Source organism: Cariama cristata, unplaced genomic scaffold, assembly GCF_000690535.1.
Source record: "Cariama cristata isolate BGI_N322 unplaced genomic scaffold, ASM69053v1 scaffold25811, whole genome shotgun sequence".
In the NCBI taxonomy this organism is placed as follows: domain Eukaryota; kingdom Metazoa; phylum Chordata; class Aves; order Cariamiformes; family Cariamidae; genus Cariama; species Cariama cristata.
The window spans coordinates 6,154-6,630 of record NW_009601357.1 but is presented as its reverse complement, the minus strand read 5'-3'; the positions used below and the strand labels follow the sequence as shown (position 1 = coordinate 6,630).

The 477-nt window shown below is 66.7% G+C and overlaps 1 protein-coding gene across 1 annotated transcript in view; it reads right to left on the bottom strand.

Annotated features, from left to right (window-relative positions):
* Window positions 1-334: 334 nt before the first annotated feature.
* Window positions 335-477, bottom strand: part of NFKB2 (nuclear factor of kappa light polypeptide gene enhancer in B-cells 2 (p49/p100)) — a gene marked incomplete at its 5' end in the record, with an annotated part of 6,245 nt that continues 6,102 nt past the window's right edge. The window contains 1 exon segment of the mRNA XM_009710426.1: window positions 335-450. Coding sequence (XP_009708728.1) covers window positions 335-450 — 116 coding nt within the window.

The following is a 477-nucleotide window of genomic DNA, read 5'->3' as shown; positions in this document are numbered from 1 at the left end:
TCCCCCACCGTTGGGGACAGCCCTGGCATGGAGGGATGCTGAGGAGGGGCCAGCAGCTGCCTCCTTGCTGCAGGACTCCCAGCCCCAGGCAGGGCTTGGCGGGGGGTCAGTGCCCACCGGCTCAGGGCCAGGGCTGGAGAGAGGGAGGGCAAAGGCTAATGGAAACTGTGTCCCTTTATTTTAAATAAGAGCAGAGAGGGGCAGGAGCCAGCTGCATCCTGTTCCCCCTGAGTCCAGGCAGCCGGACCCCAAGTCCGGAAGGCACTTGTGTGGGCAGGGCAGGGTGGGGGGTGATGTAGCCCCCCCCCAGGCGGGTGTGGGGGCTGCCGGCCCCTCAGTGCACCTGCGGCTGCTGGCTGTGGGGCAGCTCGCCCCCCGGCTTCAGGGCCAGCGCAGGCACCTGCTCCTCCTCCACTGACTCACTGCCATAGGCGCTGTCTTCCTTCAGCTCTGCAAAGCAAGCCCAGGGTGCTGTCA